Source organism: Mytilus californianus, unplaced genomic scaffold, assembly GCF_021869535.1.
Source record: "Mytilus californianus isolate M0D057914Y unplaced genomic scaffold, xbMytCali1.0.p SCAF_1, whole genome shotgun sequence".
In the NCBI taxonomy this organism is placed as follows: domain Eukaryota; kingdom Metazoa; phylum Mollusca; class Bivalvia; order Mytilida; family Mytilidae; genus Mytilus; species Mytilus californianus.
This window is the reverse complement of record NW_026262581.1, coordinates 82,408,059-82,429,626: the sequence shown is the minus strand read 5'-3', so window position 1 is coordinate 82,429,626 and position 21,568 is coordinate 82,408,059. Positions and strand designations below refer to the sequence as shown.

General features: G+C 32.8%; 1 protein-coding gene across 1 annotated transcript in view; it reads right to left on the bottom strand.

Moving 5' to 3' along the window:
* The window catches only part of LOC127724690 (uncharacterized), a 156,268-nt gene that overhangs the window by 11,096 nt on the left and 123,604 nt on the right, over positions 1 to 21,568 (bottom strand). The window contains exons 8-13 of the mRNA XM_052231749.1: positions 17,337 to 17,466; positions 15,236 to 15,346; positions 11,980 to 12,167; positions 8,602 to 10,301; positions 6,034 to 6,161; positions 4,343 to 4,443 (exon numbers count right to left, since the gene is read on the bottom strand). Of these exons, the coding sequence (XP_052087709.1) occupies positions 4,343 to 4,443; positions 6,034 to 6,161; positions 8,602 to 10,301; positions 11,980 to 12,167; positions 15,236 to 15,346; positions 17,337 to 17,466 (2,358 nt within the window). The remainder of the gene's footprint in view (positions 1 to 4,342; positions 4,444 to 6,033; positions 6,162 to 8,601; positions 10,302 to 11,979; positions 12,168 to 15,235; positions 15,347 to 17,336; positions 17,467 to 21,568) is intronic.

Sequence of the window (21,568 nt, the reverse complement as noted above, 5' to 3'; positions counted from 1 at the left end):
TTGTAGGATCTCAAATAACACATATCCTATTTACTGGTATGATAGTTGATACTTTGAAGACCTATGATTATTGATTAGAAATCTAGACTTTTAGGTCCTAATCAAACAACCGTTAAAATTAAAATCTTCCACTTTTTGAAAATTTAACCCCCTAAAAAATTGTTAGTCTTCATTATTGTATTTGATGCTATGATTAGACCCCCACCCCGGGCCCCCTCAAAAAAAAAATTAATTTACAATATCTATTGAAGTGTAAATATAACCTTTTTTTTTAATTCCAAACACTCTTAAGACTAATGAAAGTCTGACAGATAGCTGAAGTACATATCTCTTACTTTAAACAAGTAAATGGAAGTCAATGTCTCTTAATATCTCCTCCCTAAGTGTCTTAAGTATGATACATTTATATTATACCCAACTCATCACATTTCAAACATTCAGGAAGAAGTAAAATACATATTTTTTATTAAGCTTTTTGATTTAGTCATTGGTATATCAACACAAAAACAAAGCAAATGCAAGAAAATATGCTATAAATACAATACATGATAATAAACCCCATCACATGACCAGTAACCTCTGTGACAATCATTACTCATATTCAACACAAAAGGTTTTATTATAAAACCTTTTTTTGTAACTTGTAAAGACTAAAAATTTCTATAATATAAAAATCACACATTGTATAAAAAGCACAAATAATGGAAAAAAACATTATATATATGAAATTTTAAAATTGCATTAATATTCTTTAAAAGTGGAATGAGAGTAATTATATTCAATAAAAAAAAAGAAAAAAAGAAAGGCATAGCTTTAAAAGATAAATAAACAATCAAATATTTGATATCATATATGCATTACATGCAATGGAAACAGTTGGAAATAATGCTTTGAATACTAAATGGTAACAGGTAAAAATTGTATGGAGTTTGATAGATGCTAGTAGCACTAGAGTTCATAGAGGGTCCTTATTGCTCAACATTTGTTCTTATTAATAAACCGCAGCCTATACATGAGATAACACACTGGCTAAACTAACACTAGAAATAATTATTTTGTCATTTTTTCTAAGGCTGACATGTCTTAGCTTTGCTAAACGATAACTGATAAACCAGTACAGAGAAATGACTTGCTACAATCAATTTTATTTCAGTAATGCTCAAGGTTGTGGGCACGAGTACTGTGGAATAATTAATATCTCTGTGGGTATTTATTTTCCTTGATTGAGGTTACACTGCATTATCATGAATAATTTTGGATACTTGATATGGTGGCCGAATTCATCTCTATACAGATTTGTAGTTGAACACTTAAATTCCTGGATAACAGTAACCTGCTAAATCCATGAAAATTTAGTATTCAACAAATAAAAATAAATCTATTGTGTTTAAAAAAAGAGCTATATAAGGAACTGTAAAAAAATTTAATTTTCATTCTACCAAATGATGAAAAATGGAATCCTCTTAAAAAAAACCTATTAAAATGTCTAGTATTGAATATTACTTGTTGAAACAGAAAAAGAAGAAAAATACTGAAAATGATGATACAGAACAGTTAAATGTAAGATTCAACACACAAACATTAACTAGTTATCAAATATTAAACATTTTTTTTCATTATGACAAATCCCTAGTTTCTCCATACATGCATAAGACAATTTTTGACAATATCAGTTTAACCAGTGTGTGTGTAATTCAACTGCTACCAGGGATTATGGGTGTTTCTGACATGCACTTGTAATGCACCACCAAGAAGAATCATGCTATTGTATAGTTATTTTAATATAGCTTAATATAATTTGTGGATGGCAAGATAGAAATGAATTTATTCAACTTACAAAATTTTTATGCTGTCTCCTGAAATTTTTTTCTGATTAATTTTTCTGTAACGTTTAAAACTTATAACATACTTATGTACAAAAGAAATCTGTATTGATTATGACGAAAGGATAAAAAAGTCTGCATCGCTTACCTTGCCTAATGAGATTATTAGATTATTCCTCAACCATATCTCGACAAATTGGAAAATTATTCCAAAAAATTAATGAGCAATTAGATTAAGTACTCCTGTTTATCTTGATTATTTTTTAAATCAAAATTCAGTTTGGTGCTGTCAGAATTAGTTTATAAAATTTCCCTGTACTTATAGCAAAATTTTCAAATCTTGAAGAGACTCCCATAGAAACCTAAAGAAACCTATTGAGAGGGGAGGGCAAATATGAAAACAAATACTGACCTAAGAAACACTGTTTAAAGGGCTATGCCTGGCGACAGCATGATACAACCACAGTGTGTTCAAACACTGTTTAAAGGGCTATGCCTGGCGGCAGCATGATACAACCACAGTGTGTTCAAACACTGTTTAAAGGGCTATGCCTGGCGGCAGCATGAAACAACCACAGTGTGTTGAAACACTGTTTAAAGGGCTATGCCTGGCGGCAGCATGATACAACCACAGTGTGTTGAAACACTGTTTAAAGGGCTATGCCTGGCGGCAGCATGATACAACCACAGTGTGTTGAAACACTGTTTAAAGGGCTATGCCTGGCGGCAGCATGATACAACCACAGTGTGTTCAAACACTGTTTAAAGGGCTATGCCTGGCGGCAGCATGATACAACCACAGTGTGTTGAAACACTGTTTAAAGGGCTATGCCTGGCGGCAGCATGATACAACCACAGTGTGTTGAAACACTGTTTAAAGGGCTATGCCTGGCGGCAGCATGATACAACCACAGTGTGTTGAAACACTGTTTAAAGGGCTATGCCTGGCGGCAGCATGATACAACCACAGTGTGTTGAAACACTGTTTAAAGGGCTATGCCTGGCGGCAGCATGATACAACCACAGTGTGTTCAAACACAGTTTAAAGGGCTATGCCTGGCGGCAGCATGATACAACCACAGTGTGTTGAAACACTGTTTAAAGGGCTATGCCTGGCGGCAGCATGATACAACCACAGTGTGTTGAAACACTGTTTAAAGGGCTATGCCTGGCGGCAGCATGATACAACCACAGTGTGTTGAAACACTGTTTAAAGGGGCTATTCCTGGCGGCAGCATGATACAACCACAGTGTGTTCAAACACTGTTTAAAGGGCTATGCCTTGCGGCAGCATGATACAACCACAGTGTGTTCAAACACTGTTTAAAGGGCTATGCCTGGCGGCAGCATGATACAACCACAGTGTGTTGAAACACTGTTTGAATCACTGCTTTTGATGAAATCCTTTAATAGATAAAATATATTGCAGCTCCCCTATTTAAACTAGGTAAAAATCAAAACAGAATTAATACCCTTTCTTTAAAAATTAAAAAAAAGTTATATTAATAAATTATTGAAAACTCTGGTTTGAAAACTGTAGCAAAAGTTGATTACACAAAATTGAAAATGTCTTTTGTAAATTTTGCTGTACTTTTACAAAGACACTAAGTTCCTGAGTTTAGAAAATTGAGAAATAATTTCTCAAACAATTCAATAAAAACAGTTGCACAACTTCAACATATGTCCAGTTTATCTGTGAAGTTTGAAGGATCTGGATTAGCTGCAGGGTGAGTTGATGACACAAAACTGGTATCATCTTTTATAAATTATGTTGCATAAAGTTTCAGAAAGGAAAAATGGGGAAAAATTCCAAACAATTCGAAAATAGTACTTAAAGGTTCACAACTTCATCAACATGTATACAATCTTTCTATGAAATTTCACTAATCTGGTTGAAAACTGCAGGGATTAGTAACACATTTTTTTTTAAAAATTTTGAAAAATGACCAGGTTTCCAGGTAAGCAAAAATGGTGAAAAAATCCTCAAACAGTACCATTAGTGTAGGTGCACATCTTATACATGTGTGCAATTCATCTGTGAAGTATTGGCAAAGTTTTGGCTCGGTTTTAGCAGAATGTTTCTTAAATAAAAGAAAATGGTCTTTACTGAACATTTAAAAATATGAAATTATAAAATATGGAAATGGGGAAAAAATCTTTAAACAACTTCATATTGGAAGGTTTGCAAACTTTCTGTGAAGTTCTTGCAAAATACAAATCTTAATAGGCCAAGTTTACAATGTCAAGAAATAGTACTTTTGATACTTATTGATAATTTTTACTAGATCTGTTTCACTGTCTTATACTGATATATATATTTGGTTATTTTGAAGGCCTCATAATTTGTCCATTTCGATATTAACAAATCCTAATTAAAATCTCTGCAGACATAACACAAACTAAGTTAATATTTGACTATATATAGCACTGTGATTATTATTGCTGTTACACATCTAGTGATAGATATAATTCTACAGTACAGACTAGGTGGAAGTTGCAACCATCAGCACCACACGTACCTGTTGTTTTTTCACCTGTATATCATTACAGATAGGTTCAGAATCAACTGTACATTTAGATTTGTTTAAAGATTTGCAGCTTTTTGTGGAGTCCTTGTCATCTGAAAGATAGATCACACTTCATTTTACATCTTTATTATCTCTTATAGGATTTCAAAATGACCACCTTTTTTATTTCTCAATTTATTCTCCAGCCAAAGCCAATCTTTGATACTTATGGTTTTAATATTTTAAATCTCATTGTAGGTTAAGTACAGCTTGCCTTCAAACTTAGCTGTTCTTTTCTTTATATATGTATTTTGATAGTTGTGACATTATATACTAGTGTAACATGTGTTTACTCTGAGGCATGGGATAATATATACTAGTGTAACATGTGTTTACTCTGAGGCGTAGGATAAGATATACTAGTGTAACATGTGTTTACTCTGAGGCGTAGGATAAGATATACTAGTGTAACATGTGTTTACTCTGAGGCGTAGGATAAGATATACTAGTGTAACATGTGTTTACTCTGAGGCGTGGGATAAGATATACTAGTGTAACATGTGTTTACTCTGAGGCATGGGATAAGATATACTAGTGTAACATGTGTTTACTCTGAGGCATGGGGTAAGATATACTAGTGTAACATGTGTTTACTCTGAGGCATGGGATAAGATATACTAGTGTAACATGTGTTTACTCTGAGGCATGGGATAAGATATACTAGTGTAACATGTGTTTACTCTGAGGCATAGGATAAGATATACTAGTGTAACATGTGTTTACTCTGAGGCATAGGATAAGATGACTGTCATTGTTCGTCTAGAAATTTTCGGTTTAAATGGTCTTCAACTTAGTTTTTGTTTTAACCTTCCAAGTATTTGAATCGAGCTTCACTGATGAGTCTTATGTAGACAAAATGCACATCTGGCATAAGCCTGGTATCTTTGGGTTATATTTTGATAGTTGTGAAATATACTACGTGTTTACTATCTGGCAATAAATAAGATGACAGCTTCATTTGTTTTATCAAGTTTATATATAACTTCAGAATATTTTAACTGTGCACACATGTGTAGTGGTTGTAAGTGAATTCTGTAGACTATTTTTTGATGGTCAGCACAAAGGACAGTCCAAATCTACTAGCTTTTACCCTCAACAACTTCCAAGATCAAAGCAGCTTTGAAATCATTGTTTGAATATGCAGTAGATCCTTACTGTGATGTCAACACATTTTCATTGTCTTACATATACAACATTTGAGTCTGTCTAATGTATTATAGTGTTGTACAATACAATACCTTTAAATAGACCAATTATTCATGTGCAGGGGGGTCATCAGTGGCCAAGTGGTCTCAGTAGTTCAAATACTGTACTGCTAGCCTGTCAACACTGAGGTGAGTTAGAACCCCACATGTGGCAGATGTGTTAAGACTCCAATCTTAATTGACTAAGACTGTAAATTTTCCAACTGAAAGGCACTCCAGCTTCCTCCACCAATAATAACTGTTATATTATTTCTATACACGACAAAATAGTCAGAAAACAGTAAAACTGACGAAAATTTTACAATCCCGAGTCAAAAGTTGGTAATATGAAAAAAGTCAATTGAATTAATAAATTACAAGAAAATTTCAACTAGTTTGAAACATTTTTGCTGTAAAAAACACCACTTAGTGCTGGGACATGTAGAAATTGCCACTAACCTTTGTCCATAGGATGGATTTTGGCTTTACTACTATGAAGAGGTTTCTCAGAGTTTTCATCAGATGTACTTTTATCACTTCCTGATCCAACTAACAATGGATCTGAACAGGTTGGCTCAATTTCATTCCTGCAACAAAAAACAAACAAAAGTTAAAACAAATTAATCAACAAACTTAGAAAAGATGAAATTCATCTTCATCTTATTTCCTTTTTGTGTTTGTTCTATATAATCAATGTTGCAAGCCCTATTTCCATCCTACCCAACCTTCTCTCTTTATCTAGTGGCAGTCTAAATTTCTCTTTATCTAGTGGCAGTCTAAATTTCTTTTTATCTAGTGGCAGTCTAAATTTCTCTTTATTTAGTGGCAGTCTAAATTTGACAACCCATTCATCATGGTCCATATTTTTTTGGCACACCAATATTCAGGGATTTCCTATCTTATGGAAAATGAAGAATTAAATTCTCTACGTGTAATTTTATCAATGAAATGATATTGATGAAACCAGGAAATTAGAAATAAGAAAAATCCAAAAATTCTTCAGCAACAAAACTTGACACCAACAGAAAACAAAGAAAACACATTAAGAAGCAAGATTTATTCAAGATTCCACCAAAGTATACTAATAAAATATGGTGCATGCAATGTTTGCTGAGAATATTAAACCTCTTCAGAAATAGTTTTGTTATAAATTAGACCGTAAGTTTTCTTGTTTAAATTGTTTCATATTTTTCATGTAGAGACCTTTTATAGCTGACCATGGTTTTTCCCATTGATTCTTAAGGCTGTACTGTGACCTATAATTCCTTATATCCACATCATTTGAACTCTGATAAATAGTTGTCTCATTGGCAATAATACAACATCTCCTTATTTTCATATTCTGTATTTACATCTTGGTATATTCAACAATCACATAGTCAATTATCATAATCAGATTGTAATTGTAAAAATGGCCCATAAGAATATTACTCGTTGTATGAAACATATTTACAAGATGTTTTGTACCACTTACATGAAACTCAATTTTACCATGAATTCTCTTCTCTTTTTTTTTCATTTTCAGTTTACTTCTATTTTATTGACAATGAAGCATTCATGCATTCACTTCAAATTAGCAATGCAAGTTAATATGTTTTAAGGTTGAACTACAGCATACCTGCCAACCCTCCCGTTTTGAGTGGGAGACTCCCGCTCAAATGATGAAATTCCGGAAATCTCCCGCTTGCCGGTACCCTCCCGCGCGGGAGTATAAAATCTCCCGCTTTTGGATATTTTAACCTTGAATTACAAGTCAACATTAATTACGTTTTTTTGTCACTGACGAGAGTTGTTATTACCTGTAAATCACAGACCATGTGAAATTAAATGGCTTCACTTGACAGCTTGGGTGTCTAACATAGTACTAATTAACGATCATTAACGACTTCTGCTTCAAGCTTTGTGTTATTGAAAAAACTTCAAAGAAATTTTGGGTTACTTCCCCTGTTTAATCCTGTTTTAAGTTAGCCTTCTTAAAATAATGTGAATTGAAAAAACAATATAAATTAAAAACAAATTGAACAAAGAATCATAAAAGGACGGCAATTAAATGATTTTGTATGCCAAAAATAAAGGACAGAAAATATAATTTAAAAATCACATAAAAGAATTATACTTCTATTCAATGTTTGAATTGAAATTTATAAGATATGTTTTGATTATAAATTTATGAAATGTGAATGTGCATCATCTGTGACAATATGGTTGGAAACTTGAAACAGAGATATCTGACTGAAAAGCTGTCCTAATAGGATGTAAATGAAATATGATGAAAAAAGAAAGAATCAATCAACACACCTTACATTTGATAAAACCATATTTAAAGAAATAAAATATATCTATTAACTCTCATATGTGTTTTGTAGATGAATAAATAAACTGGTCATTATTTCACTTGAAAATGTTGTTTGCGCAAAATCTCCCCCTCATCTGTCATAGCTGAGGGGGAGATCTCCCTCTTTGAAGGTTTCAGAGGTTGGCAGGTATGAACTACAATAAATGAGCTATGTCAAAGATTTTGGTTGTTGAACCATAAATGAAAATTGAGAAGCAAAAAAATATCTGTTTTATTTTCGGAAATATTACTGAATCAATTCTTTCAAAATAGATGCACATTTGTATAGAAAGCACATAAAATCGGTGAAAAACGTTTTAAAATTGCGTTAAAATCATCAAATCTCAAATTACCAATGAAAAGATTATTCTTTAAATATATCTTATCTGATATATATCATATTAAATTATGATGTCTGAAGTTTCAAGGTGATGTGACCACAACTTCATGTAAAACTACCTTAAAACAAAATTAAAACAGCATACATTTCCATGGTCAATGAACAGATAAACTAATGTCAAAATTGTAATCACATACTAATACATTGTTAAAGCTGCTGCTAGAAACAGTAGGCCTAAGTCCATTGCATTCATTAATGGCAAGCTGAAGTTCTGATTGGGACAATATTCATCAGAAATCAAGCAATAAATATATACTTTTTACATTCTATCACTGAGAAAAACCTCTCTTACCTTGAAAATCGATCCAACAAATTCTTTTCATCATTGATATATATCTGATTCTCCTCTTTCTGTTTAGATGGCTTTAATTTTGCATTCTTCTTTTTATGCAGCTGAAGTTTATAGGCAAAACAAGGAAAAGTGGGAGTATTTACAGAACCAGGAGTTGTCGAATTTGATTGACATTTTATTTTCATATCGTCAATATTATCAAAATCCTCACTGTGAAAACTATCAATTCGTGCAATAGGGGAAGTGAATTTCTGTCTTGTAGGAGTATTGGGCATCACGAAAGACGGCAAAGAGTTTCCAGAACTCTTCCTGCGATTTGAAGGAGGTATTGAAACAATCTCATCATTAGGAGCATCAATATTCGTTTCAATATATTTGGGTGAATTATTCGTAGAATATGGTACTCCTAAATCAACAACATATGGCTTGCATATTTCTTCCAGTTGTGATTTCACTGAAGCAGATTTGGACTTATCTTCCACAGAGTTGTGTTTTGAACTACTTTTATCACAAAATTCCTCCATAGTTATTTTACCATTTACATTCACAACAACAGGCTCAATTTTTGCATCACATCTATCATTCAACACAATCTGTTTCACAGAATTTTCAATTATTTTAATGCTATGATCTAATTCATCGGCACTTTCTTCAGTTTGCTCTGTAGTAGAATCTGAATTATAATCCAGGGTATTTTTGTTACACATCACACATTGCATAGTTGTTTTTGCTACTTCTAAAGAATCACCTCCTGTTGCTAAACCTAATAAATGATTACCCGAATTCTCGTCACTATCCACGCTATCTTTGTGTGGCAATCGAAAATGATCATTTCCATTTTGACTTGTTTCAATTTTGACCGCTATTTTATCTGCATTATCAATGCCAGGCAAGTTTAAACTGTCATTTACATGTGGTCTTGCATGAAGTTGTATCCCTGAACTGTCATCTTTTTGTATTGTTTCCTGACAAGGTAGAAGAGTATGGTTTTTCTGCTTTTGCTGTGATTGGTTTTGCATTGCTGACAATTGTTTGGGTCTTACAATACTTTTGATATCAGCTGAGGCAATCCTTGCTTCAACTGAATCTTGATTCACTAGTCTTCTTAAAGGCCTCTTAAGAGGTATTGAAATTTCAGGTAATATTTTTGAATCAAGACTATCAGTTTCATAGGCCCCATCCCTTGCCCAGTCTGGCGTTAAACCATGAGCTGAGTGTGAGGCGGATGTATCGTTGGAATTTGGTGAATAGAAACTAACGGCTGACCCAGGATTTGAGCTATCAGAATACTGACTGTCTAAATTTGACGTTGAATCATTCATGTGAGAAAAGGACACAGTTCGTTCTGGTACTTGTAATGTCACTGACCCATAACAGTCAGGCACATCAAGTTTATCTGGACGAGCTACTCCGCTGTGATTTGGTGGATCTACAGTGATGATGGGACTGATCAAAGTCGTTGGACTGCTTGGCTGAGAGTTACTAGACCCTTTGTGATGGGGCAGTTTATCACGTAATGATCTTCTGTTTGAAGGACCACAGGAACTTGGCCTTTTACGCCTACGAGACGACCTCAATGACCTTCTGTTGAAGGGTTGGGCACTCCCTGGTGTAACACAACCAGGATGAATGGACAGCAGATTGGGGTTATCTCCTCCTACAGCATTTCCTGTCACGTCTTCTGATGAAGCATCTGGGTTCTGTAAACAAATGTCATAATACATTTCAGCTTTAAAACAAGATATACAGAAAAAGCATATAAAATTGCATTATCGCTATTTTCTAAATTTTGATTTGATCTTTTTTTTGCAATAATTTTTCATATCAAGCTACTCAAGTTTTTCATAAACATAAGTCACTGACATTACATAGGAAAACAGCAATAAACAGATTATCAATGGTCTTTCACACTCAAGGATGTTTATCGGCTACTTTTCATTTAAGGGCTATTGCCCTTCGATGAGGTTGTAGCTGAGAAACACCCTCTCTTTTAAAAAACTATCCATAATCTATAATTATATCAACATTTTGTCACAGTTTAGACAGTATACGAAGTTATTTTAATTTTCATCTCATATATGTATCTTAGGCATTCAACATCTTGCATATTAGAATGCCACTGATTTCATTTAACAACAAAATTACCAGGCCAATACTTTCAAATTTTTTGGGAGTTTTAGGATCAAACAATTGTTTTTATCATACTTTCTCATTTTACAATAATCGTTCATCAAATTTTTGCCAAATTGATAAAGGCAAAGTTGACCTTTGACTGTTATGGTTATTCTTTTAAAGGTCTCATTTGATCATATAGCTCGTCTAGTATTTATATATCCAAAGGTTTTCAAAGTTTTGGTCTTTAGCATACCTGATAAAAGTAAATCAGGAAAAACTAACAGACGTTCCAAATTTATAAAGTATTGTTTTTATTTGACTTTGTCTTCCATGCATTGCTCCATTAGAGGTAACATCAGTGCATTAAACTTAGTAAATTGAGCAGTATCTGATTTCTTCACCTTCAAAAACAAGCTGATTTCTTGATATATAGTTTTAACTAATTACAAAGTAACTGTTCTAATCACAAAAATCTTATCCCTTCAGTCATTCCATTTGTTATGTAAATAATGAAATTTCATCATTCATTCTAGAAGCCACAATCACAATAATGATGAACATTGATAAAAGTTGTTACCTTATCGGTAATATGATATCAGAATTGAATAAATAACAGAATTTCGTGGATAATTTGATATCATGCTTATCTAATTAGTCTTTTAGATACATTAGTATATTGAATTATCTTCTACATTCTATTATGTAATTCCATTGAGAACAGTTCCTACCACTGACTTTATCAGTACACAAGGTTCATACATTTGTCTGCATAGTTTGAGGGATTTCCAATAGATTTGCAAGGCAATAGCCAGGAACAATTCTTACTTTTATATAATAACTCAGATATTAATCTTTGTCAAGAAATCAAGCAGTATTTTGGTGCAACTTGTTTTAATTTTTTCTTCTACTTTTCCTGCTCCTTCGTTATTTACAAGATATCATTTTTTTGTCAATTTTAAAAAAGCATGCCTTATTATTTTCCCATTGAAAAGAGTCAATTTCCTGTAAAATAAGACACAAACTCAAAATTCATTACATGTGTTATAATGTTTCTGCAGTATGTATATGCTTGCTTTAAGTCATGTCAATTAAATTATTTTCCATAAAAGTATCATCAACGACTCCCCCTTCTCCACATTCTAAGCAAATTCATTACTGATTTATTGATAGCAGTTTAATGCTGTTTCAGCATACATGGGCTATGTTGCTACAAAACCAAACTTTTAAGAATAATTTATCTGGTTCTTATGATATATAGCTTACATTCATAGCTAGTGGCGAAGGCTGAGGAAAATATGATTTTCGTCGCCTGGATCTACGTCTTTCCTGCCCAAGCCATGTTGGTGCACTACAAATAGCCATAAAATCAAACGCAGTGCTGACTCTGTGTTGTTCACTCTCAGTTTTCTTATGTTCATCATCATGTCCTTCGTCTCCATGTACTTCTACTTCTGAAAAAAACATGTATTCTAATGCAATTATTTTGTATCAATGGTTCTGATTGGATGACAATAAGCGTAAAATTCTCTATCTCCCTGTCTGTAACTAAGGAAATGCCGACATTTTGAATTCCGTAATGTGTTGACATGTAATTTCTCCAATAATAAGCCAACAAACTTACATTTTGCACCTAGAAATTTTCTTTTTATCAAATTTTATTACATTCTGAAGCAGACAAGAAGCCAGAAAACACCTGGTGTTTACCTTTGATGCTGAAAGCTTACCTATGACATCACATAGTTTATGTGCCAAAGAAGATAACATCATTTCGCAGAATTTTTGTTTAATGAAAATTTTACACTGAAATAATGACTAAAATTCAATGATTTGTTTATTTTGCATTAGAATAGAGATAACTGTATTGTATTTGAAGCTTTGCGGATGTCCATCGGTAGTTTTACTGTCGCAAATATCCGTTTACCTTTCTCCGCTACGCGTCGCCAGGTAAACTCAATTTGCGACAGTAAAACTACCAATGGACGTCCGAAAAGCTTCAAATACAATACAGTTATCTCTAAATTTTACTATGATAACATAAATCTAAGACTGAAATCTAGAAATATTTAAAGTAAGTCAACCTTATTTAAACATTACAAGTAATCAAGGCCAAGCATAACCTAAATGGTTTGTTCTAGTGGTTCAATGATTCACATATAAAGGTTTTTATTTCAAGTTCACGTTTTTCTGAATTTGTAAAAATAAGAACTCTCTTGACAAGCAGCAATTAATCAAGATTTTAAAATTTTGTTTGTTAAAACAACTAATTGCTTCCTACAGTTTTCTTCTGATGTTGTGCTGTTACACCACTGTCACAGATTAAGGGAGTGTTAAGTGCTCAAAAACATATTTAACCCTGCCAAATTCCTGATGCCTGTAGTTCAATGGTTGTTGTTGTTTTCTGTGTTTCATTTCTTTTTGGCTTATACAGGTTGTTAGTAGGTGGGGTTTTTTTTAAATTGTTTCACACTTTGTTTTCCCAGGGCCTTTTACACACTATTTTTGCATATTATTGAAGGCATATGGTAAACTGCAGTTGTTTACATCTGTATCGTTTGGTCATTGGTGAATAATTACATTATTGAAAATCATATCACATCTCCTTATTTTTTCAATGGAAATCATACAACATTTTATTTTTTTTTCATTGGAAATCATATCGCATCTCCTAATTTTTTCCATTGGAAATAATACCACATCTCCTTATTTTTTTTTTCATTGGAAATTGTACCACATCTCCTTATTTTTTTCATTGGAAATCATACCGCACCTCCTTATTTTTTTTTATTGGAAATCATACCGCATCTTATTTTTTCATTGGAAATCATACCACATCTCCTTGTTTTTTTTCATTGGAAATCGTACCACATCTCCTTATTTTTTTTGCATTTAAAATCGTACCACATCTCCTTATTTTTTTCATTGGAAATCATACCACATCTCCTTATTTTTTTCATTTGAAATCATACCACATCTCCTTATTTTTTCCATTGGAAATCACACCATATCTCCTTATTTTTTTCATTGGAAATCATACCACATTTCCTTATTTTTTTCATTGGAAATCACACCATATCTCCTTATTTTTTTCATTGGAAATCATACCACATCTCCTTATTTTTATAATTGGAAATCATACCACATCTTCTTATTTTTATCATTGGAAATCGTACCACATCTCCTTATTTTTTTCATTGGAAATCATACCACATCTTCTTATTTTTTTCATTGGAAATCACACCATATCTTCTTATTTTTTTCATTGGAAATCATACCACATCTCCTTATTTTTTTTAATGGAAATCATACCACATCTCCTTATTTTTTTCATTTGAAATCATACCACATCTCCTTATTTTTTCATTGGAAATCATACCACATCTCCTTGTTTTTTTTTCATTGGAAATCATACCACATCTCCTTATTTTTTTCATTGGAAATCACACCATATCTCCTTATTTTTTTCATTGGAAATCATACCACATCTCCTTATTTTTATCATTGGAAATCATACCACATCTCTTTATTTTTTTCATTGGAAATCATACCACATCTCCTTATTTTTTTCATTGGAAATCATACCACATCTTCTTATTTTTTTCACTGGAAATCATACCACATCTTTTTTTTTTTCATTGGAAATCGTACCATATCTCCTTATTTTTATGACATTAAAATTTTCGACACCTCGTGTAGCCAATCCGAATAGGGGTTTCTTTATATTGATGTGTTTAATTAATCTCCCTTTACTTAGATGTAATGTCAGATTCAGTATCTTGTGAAATCAGAGTAGTTTTGTCAGTTTAAACTACCTAATCAAAGATCTCTCAGTTAAATGTCTTGCCCAAGTAGATTAGTTCATTCACATTATCAATTAATAGATTTCATTGCAAAAGCAATTATGCCTTTGACTTGATACAATTTATTTATGTTTACAATAAGTTGCATCGAGTGAACCAACACCTTCTAACGGTACAGGCTGGTAGAGAGTAATCAGGATGGATACCCGGAGGTATGCTGTGGTTGTCTTAAAACCTCAGGAAAATAATGCTACACAAAGACAACATCGTAGATTACTGCAAGGAAAATCTTTATTATGGTCTACATGTTTCGCCACTTACGGTGGCGTCTTCAGGACAATTTAAACATAGAAAACAAATACTGAAGTACATAAAATGAGGTGCATATGGGGTTACAAAGGTTAACAAGACAATGGAATGGTACGGAATGTCCTGTGAGGTGTTGTCCATTTTGGAAAAGAAACTGACAATTCATTATTAACTTTTACTTTCACTTTCATTTTAACGTTGTCAAATCAATTATTGTGACGTTGTCAAATCAATTATTGTGACGTTACGTCTTGTTAACCTTTGTAACCCCTTGCAGTAATCTACGATGTTGTTGTCTTTGTGTAGCATTATGTTTACAATAGATCAAGGAAGACATTTCACTGCATTTCGAACTAATTCCTTAATATATAGAAAGATCTTCATACAGTGGTGCTTATATCGTGACCTTTTACCTTTTTGTACTTCTCTTTCTACTTTTGAATGTGAATGATGTTTTTTCTTCCGTTTGGTTTTTTTCTCTGGTGGTGGCATTTGGTACACAGTATAATCAATATCAAAAATACCTAAAAATATTCATAACAAGTTATACAATACAAATCATTACTACAACTTTTATGGTTTTCAGAAAATTTTGAGCAAAATTTATTTCCTGGTTTATTTGCCTTCCTTTAGATAAAGGCAACAGTTACTGCAAACAATGAATTTTGCCAAAACCGATATTGCCTTACTAAAGAAACTAGACATCATTAAGATGGGAGTCATCTCTGTGGGCCCCGCTGTGAATAACGTGTGCTAAAAAATTTGTATCTTTACCAAAGGACATGGGGTTGTCATCTGAAACCAAAGTTTTTGACCTTGACCTTTGACCTAGGAAGTTGTACATTTATACATACATTATGACACACCCTCTGGTTTTGTTTAATATACATGTCAAGTATAAACTTTGAAATTATAACGGTCCTCAAGATATAGAGTGGACAGGATCTTTACCATAGGACATGGGGTTGTCAACTGAAACCAAAGTTTTTGACCTTGACCTTTGACCTAGGAAGTTGTACATACATTATGACACACCCTCTGGTGTTGGTTAATATACATGTGAAGTATAAACTTTGAAATCATAAAGGTTCTCAAGATATAGAGAGGACACGATCTTTACCATAGGACATGGGGTTGTCAACTGAAACCAAAGTTTTTGACCTTGACCTTTGACCTAGGAAGTTGTACAAACATTATGACACACCCTCTGGTGTTGGTTAATATAAAGTATGAAATCATAACGGTTCTCTAGATATAGAGGGGACACAATTTGTTACAGACGGACAGACTTATCACTATAGGACGACCCGCCATTCGGCTGTGCCCTAATAAATGAAAATATTCCATATTGGTATTATTTCAGTAGTTTTCCTATATGAAATGGATTTTGATTTTTTTGATTTTTTTGGTGTTTTAACGCCACTTTTAAGCACCACTTTTGGGCTATTTCGTGGCGGCCAGTTTTTATTGGTGGAGGAAGCCGGGGTGCCCGGAGAAAACCACTGACCTTCGATAGGAAAACTGACAATCCTAGTCAATTAAGATTGGAGTCGAGTGCACCCGCACGAGCAGGGTTCGAACTCACAACCTCAGTGTTGACTGGCTAGTGATTACAGTAGAAACTATTTAGACCACTCGGCCACCGAGGCCCCTGAAATGGATTTTGAATAAAACAGCATATTCACCTGACGAATTGTGATATTCACCATGCAAAACGTCACATGCATTTACATGTATAGTAATGCGGAAATGTTACAATTGATTTTGGTAAATAATTAATTAAATACCGGTTAAATTGACTTTTGAAAAACTGATATTCACTTTGGCCTCAGTGAATATCAGTTTTTCAAAAGTCAATAAAACCACATATTTACCTCATCAAAAGACAGTAATTGTATAATATCTCATTAATTAATACAGAATGGTTGTGAGTTTGAGTCATGGCAGGTGTGTTTGACTCTGATCTTAATTGACTAGGATTGTCAGTTTTCCTGCCTTAAGTCATGGATCTCTCTGATGAATGGTTGTGAGTTTGAGTCTGGCTCAAGGCAGGTGTGTTTAACTCTGATCTTAATTGACTAGGATTGTCAGTTTTCCTGTCTTAAGTCATGGATCTCTCTGATGAATGGTTGTGAGTTTGAGTCTGGCTCAAGGCAGGTGTGTTTGACTATGATCTTAATAGACTATGATTGTCAGTTTTCCTGCCTTAAGTCATGGATCTCTCTGATAAATGGTTGTGAGTTTGAGTCTAGCTCAAGGCAGGTGTGTTTGACTCTGATCTTAATAGACTATGATTGTCAGTTTTCCTGCCTTATGTCATGGATCTCTCTGGCGTCCTCCACCAATAAAACTGGTTGTTATATAACCAAAAGTGCTGAAAGAGGCATTCAACATCAACCATCAGTCAAACATCATATATACAGTTGTAAATAGGCATAAAGTTGGAGCATTTTCATTTTTAAAGCCCTTAAAATACTTCAGACTATTATTCTATCAAAGTTTTAAACAGTATACCTTTTTCTTCTCTCTTACAGTCCATCATCATATTAAACATGGCTGATATTTGATCACATTTACTCTCATGAACTGTTGTCTCCACCTCTTCCTTTTTCATCTGTAGCAAGGAAGATAACTCTTCTATCACCTTAAAACACCAAAATTATGTAGGTAAGTCATTTGGATGGAACCAATTGGTTTTTTTGCCAGCAACATATTATGGTTCCCAGAATTCCATACTTGGACATTTATTCATACATATCAGTGCTATCTAATATTCTAATCATGCTATAATCAATATAAATCAAATAGTTCTAAAACATTCTAGGTATATTTAGGACACTTAAGGAAAACTATAATGCATTAAAAAATTATTCTTATAACATGAATTATTACAAAAAGCACTATGCCCTGAATACACTGCTCCTAAAGTCCCCATTTAACAATACGCTGCTCCTAAGGTCCCGATTCAATGATACACTGCTTCTATATTCCATATTCAACGATACACTGCTCCTAAATTCCACATTCAACGACATGCAGCTCCTAAAGTCCCCATTCAACTATACACTGCTCCTAAAGTCCCTATTCAACAGTATTCAATTATGGACATTAATGGCCTTGCCATTTCTCCATCAGATAAAAAAAATCTATTAAAACTATAAAACACAGAAAAGTGGTCCAATTTTATTGACCAAAGAAAACTACATAAAGATACTTAAAATATATTTGATCTATCATGCTACTATGTCCGCCAATTGTCTTTTCTGAATGATACTGTCTTTGTACAGACATGCATATACAACATGATAGAAAGAACATGGTATTCTCCCTTGTATGTGGGTAATATCTCTCTCATTAGAGGCCACACCAGTCAAGGCAAACATTCTTGAACTTAGTTCATATTTTCTCACAACTAGTTAGTTCAACTCAAATCATATCTAGAGCAGTTTAAAAACTGCCAGGTGCCTAAAAAATTCAAAGAATTTTTTTTGATAAATATGGCAATGTCCATGTTTTGATGCATAAAACTCCTAACACTATCAGGTTAAAATAGAAAATAGGTGATGCAAAATGGAATTAAATAAGAAAGATTTATAAAAGTTTCATTGAAATAAAGTCATTGTTTTAGGAGTTGTTTTTGATACAAGATGTTTACCACTTTTGTAGATGGCAAATAGCATATTTTACAAGAGGAAAAATCTTTTGGATCAAAAAATAATATAGGTTGTGCACAATAACATTAAATGCTAAAGATTCTGTGAAAGTTTCTTTGAAATCAAATCTTTGGATTTTTATTAAAAAAAATGCACATTTGGGACTTGGGTAAATTCAGGATAATGTAATCTGATGCAAGTTGTTTAACCTAAGAAATAAAAATTTATACACATGGCAAGTGTTAAATAAATCTAGATAAAATTCAAATTGATCTAACCAGATGCAAGAAAATTGGTTAACACACATATGATTTTGATTGTAACTCTTTTACAAGTAAATAAATGTTTAAAATAAGTTTATATCTGGAAAGATACAAATAAAATTGCATCACAATACTCTAGTTTTAAATCTATTTTCTCAATATGAGTAAAAAGAAGCACACTATTCCCTTCAATACCCTATAATGCTTTGAAAGCAATGCTGCTGTACAAGCAAATTAAGATCCACCTTCTACAGTTAAGTGAACAAAATTGTGCAAACAACATGTCAATGTGATATCTAAGCATTCATAATTTTGTTTTGAAAATAGTTGTGTATTATTAATAAAATTCAACTGACTGTGCAAATTCTCTAAGAATAGCCATTTTTAAAATAAAAGAGGTAAATTATTATATAAATGTGTTTGCCTACGAGACAGCTATCAACCAGTGACTAAAGGACAAACTATATGTCACTGCACCGCCTTAAACAATGAGAAAAACCCATACAGTCTGGTAAGCTAAAGAAGACCCTGGCATGACAAAATGTGAAAAATTCAAAGGAGAAAACCAACGGTCTGAATTCATGCCATTTTTGAATTTCAGTTATTATAACTGACTCAGCTAAGATTGCACAGCGCTGAAACTTGAACCAGTCTTGCTCACTTGCATTGTTCAATTTGCAGGATATTCATAGCCATATTGTAAAGTATATTGAATTATCACATAATTTAGTCTTTTGCCAAATTTCACAATCGTCCAGGTGAATCAATAGATCAATCACTTGACATGATTAATGACATTCAAGACAGGTTTTGCACTTATGGTGGAAATTATTTCCTCTTAAAATATGTAAAATTATAAAATTGCAAAATAGTTTTCCTCAAATCTATAACTACCAATATCCTTGCAACCAAAAGTCATAACTATCAACCTCTGTATAACAATTTTTATTTCTTATGTAAAATGTCAACCCCAAAGGGTGACTGGGGAATAGAAATATGGTCACTTAGGTCTTCTTCAGACTGACAGTAAAACCCTTGCCAAAGTGGGACGTCCATTTGGCTGTGCAGGATGTACAAATATATCAGCTCAGAATGGAGACATTAAATCTGATGCAGTGTTCAGAGAAAGTGCCATGCTCTCTGCATGTTAAGAACCTTTGCAACAACTCATCAAGGGGTCATAGGTGGCCTGTTGCAAGTCAAAATTTCTGTCCCTATCCAATATACCTTCATTTTCCGGTGGCAGTCCAAATTTCCCCGACAATCATCAAACAGCCTCTATTACAGGACCTACCTATGGTATTTAGTGTTAATTTGTTCTCCCCTGAACATGCATGAAATATTTGCTACTGGACGTTAAACAACCAACAATCAACAATCAATTACCGGTATAAAATGTAAATAGTTGTTTTTATTTAATCACACAACATTAGCAATATGTTACTGAACAAACAGTTTTAATTTTTAAGGTTATTTCCTGTCATATATATAAACTAAACCAAGCAGACCAATGCAGAACAGAAGAGCAAAAAATAACAGACTACGAAAATTCCATTGCCTCTCTGAAAATGTTTTCATGCAAATACAAATGTGTAGCATTATATTAACTCAAATAAGGGTGATTTCATGTTTTACTTTCAGCACACATTTACATTCTATATGTACCATGCAAAAGTGGGAAAATTCCAAAATTCAAGTTTTTAATTGAAAGTGTTAGATATGGATTAATAGCATGTGATGTCTCATAATTTATTCAAAATTCCACCTAAAACTGAGATCTTAATTAAAAAAACAATGAGATACATATATTTAAAATCTTATCCTTGCCCATTCTAATAGTATCATATGTATGCAAGTGACATGTTGTTTCATATTTCTTTTCACTAAACACACACTAAAAACAGGAGTACCATGTGATTCTTCCAAATAAAGCTAGTGTGATTGTATACTTTTTTTCTATTTATCAATGTGGCTTTATCCTACTTTTTCTTTTCTAACTGATTCACCTTTTTTTAAATCCTAAAGCTGTATTTATAAAAAGAATTGTTGCCAAAATAAAATAAATGTCATAGTAAAATATCCGAACATGGACACTTGACATGTCAAATTGCATGTTATGAATGTGTCATTCATATTTTTGGGATAAATATTTATTATTTTTGAAGATTTCTTTTCAAATATGTCTAAAAAAAAGCTTTAAATAAAGATTCAAAAAGTCCATTCAACAAACATCAGCAAAAACCATTGTGAAAATAAATATTTTCACATTGATATACAAAAATGGCCATGCCTAGGTATTGGAGAGATTTACAAAGAATTTGACAATAATTGTTTTAACATCAAAACTTGCAGGTATTAGTATTACCTCAGTTTCTAGTAAATCATACACAAGTGATTCCTATCAAAGTAAAATTATTGTATTCATATGAATTTCTACAGTTGATCATTTCAAAGCAATTGTTTTAAATAGAAATCTTTTATATCTACTCTTTAGGTTTGTGTAAATCACAAGGGCAAAAACTATCAAATTATTATTTGCTGATACATGTAGTATGTTAAAAACAGCACAACAACTAATTAGGTGTCATGAAATATGGATAAAATATGTATAGATTAGTGCGGTTTTCTACACATTAATATTGTAAAATATTATCCGTGAGCCACAATGTAAACCTTTTTAAGCAAGTGAGCATACAGAACGAGCAAAAAAGCTTCACATTGTGTCGTGCGACTGATATTTTACGATATCTATACACAGAAAACACAATATTCTGTCTATCGTGCTATTTCTGGTTGTTTTCCCATCCCTTAGACAGTTTTACGCTTGACA